Raw genomic sequence first — 1,225 nt, 5'->3', positions numbered from 1 at the left:
AGCGCACGACGGGCGGGGCCGGCCGTGCCACCTCCCCGCCAGTGCAGCCACAGGTAGGAGTCCACAGAGAAGGGCTGCAGCCCGGTGCAGTACAGTAAGTCGGCCAGTGCCAGGTTCGCCACCAGCACATTGAGCCCCGTGCGCAGCCCCGGCTCGGACACCAGCGCGAGCAGGGTCAGGATGTTGCCCACTGTGCCCACCACGCTCACCACTGAGCCCCAGGCCACGGCCACGTAGCGGTAGCCTACGATGGTTGGGTCATAGCAGGAGAAGGCGTCAGACACGCTCACATTCGCCATGCCTGGTGACAGGGTGGAGGGACCTGGTGACAGAGAGGGGGTCAAGGGGTGCCCATGGGCCCCAGGGTCTTGGGGCTGGGGCTGGCTGGACCCAGGCTGGGGTGCATGGTGGGGACCTGGGCCCAGCTGATGTGCCTCAGTTTCCCCACCTAGTGGCATCCCTCTCTGGGGGCTGAGCTGCGTGCTGTGCGGCAGGGTTTCCAGCACTGCCCTCTCCTCCATGCGGCCAGGTTAGCATGTGTGAGGCAGGTCCCAGCTCCCAGCCAGGGTCAGGTTCCGGGGGTGGGGATGGGACCCCCTTGTCCTACCTCCGCGGGCCAAACTGGGGTGTTACCAGGGTGGGGGTGGAATCGTTTCCCAGCACCCTGGGGAGGCGGGGCGGCAATCCGAGCCCCCTTGTCCATGGGGCAGCTATTACAGGGGGATCAGGACAGTGGAGCTCCCCGCAGCGCTGCTCTGCTCACTGATTGCTAGGCAGCTGCTGGGGGACCGGGTGCTGGGTGGTTGCCGGGTGCTGGTCGCCGGGCACCAGTTGTTGGGCAGTCGTCGGGATGGGTTGCCGGGCACCAGTTGCCGGGGTCTGGTTGCTGGGTGGTTGCCGGCGCCGGTCGCCGAGCACCAGTTGCTGGGGGCTGGTTGCTAGGTGGTTGCTGGGGCTGGTTGCCAGGCACCAGTTGCCAGGCGGTCGCCGGGGTGGGTTGCCGGGCAGCTGCTGGGGGCCGGTTGCCGGGTGGTCACCGCATGGTTGCCGGGCGCCGGTTGCTGGGGCGCCCATCAGTAGGGCGAGAAGAGGATGGGCCCATGGGCCGTGCGGATGGGGCCGGGCGCTGGGCGCAGCAGGGGGTGCGTAAGGGGGGGGCCCTGCAACAGCGGCGCAGCGGGGCGCAGCGCCAGGGGGGCCGAGGCCGCCGGCGCCATCGCCCTGG

At 69.6% G+C, this 1,225-nt stretch overlaps 2 protein-coding genes across 4 annotated transcripts in view; both read right to left on the bottom strand.

The window, feature by feature from the left end:
- GPR84 (G protein-coupled receptor 84) overlaps positions 1-753 on the bottom strand; it is a 3,309-nt gene extending 2,556 nt beyond the window's left edge. Inside the window, exons 1-2 of one of the 3 annotated variants that reach the window (XM_025191498.1) lie at positions 449-753; positions 29-322 (exon numbers count right to left, since the gene is read on the bottom strand). In XM_025191498.1, coding sequence (XP_025047283.1) covers positions 29-322; positions 449-521 — 367 coding nt within the window. In that variant the 5' untranslated portion in view covers positions 522-753. Of the gene's footprint in view, positions 1-28 lie in introns of all 3 variants that reach the window. The other 2 variants (XM_025191497.1, XM_014525532.2) reach the window with 2 other exon arrangements.
- Positions 754-764: 11 nt separating this feature from the next.
- ZNF385A (zinc finger protein 385A) overlaps positions 765-1,225 on the bottom strand; it is a 19,933-nt gene continuing 19,472 nt past the window's right edge. Inside the window, exon 7 of the mRNA XM_025191490.1 lies at positions 765-1,182. Coding sequence (XP_025047275.1) covers positions 1,074-1,182 — 109 coding nt within the window. The 3' untranslated portion in view covers positions 765-1,073. The remainder of the gene's footprint in view (positions 1,183-1,225) is intronic.

This window comes from Alligator sinensis, unplaced genomic scaffold (assembly GCF_000455745.1).
Source record: "Alligator sinensis unplaced genomic scaffold, ASM45574v1 scaffold149_1, whole genome shotgun sequence".
Lineage (NCBI taxonomy): Eukaryota > Metazoa > Chordata > Crocodylia > Alligatoridae > Alligator > Alligator sinensis.
This window is presented reverse-complemented; position numbering and strand designations above follow the sequence as displayed.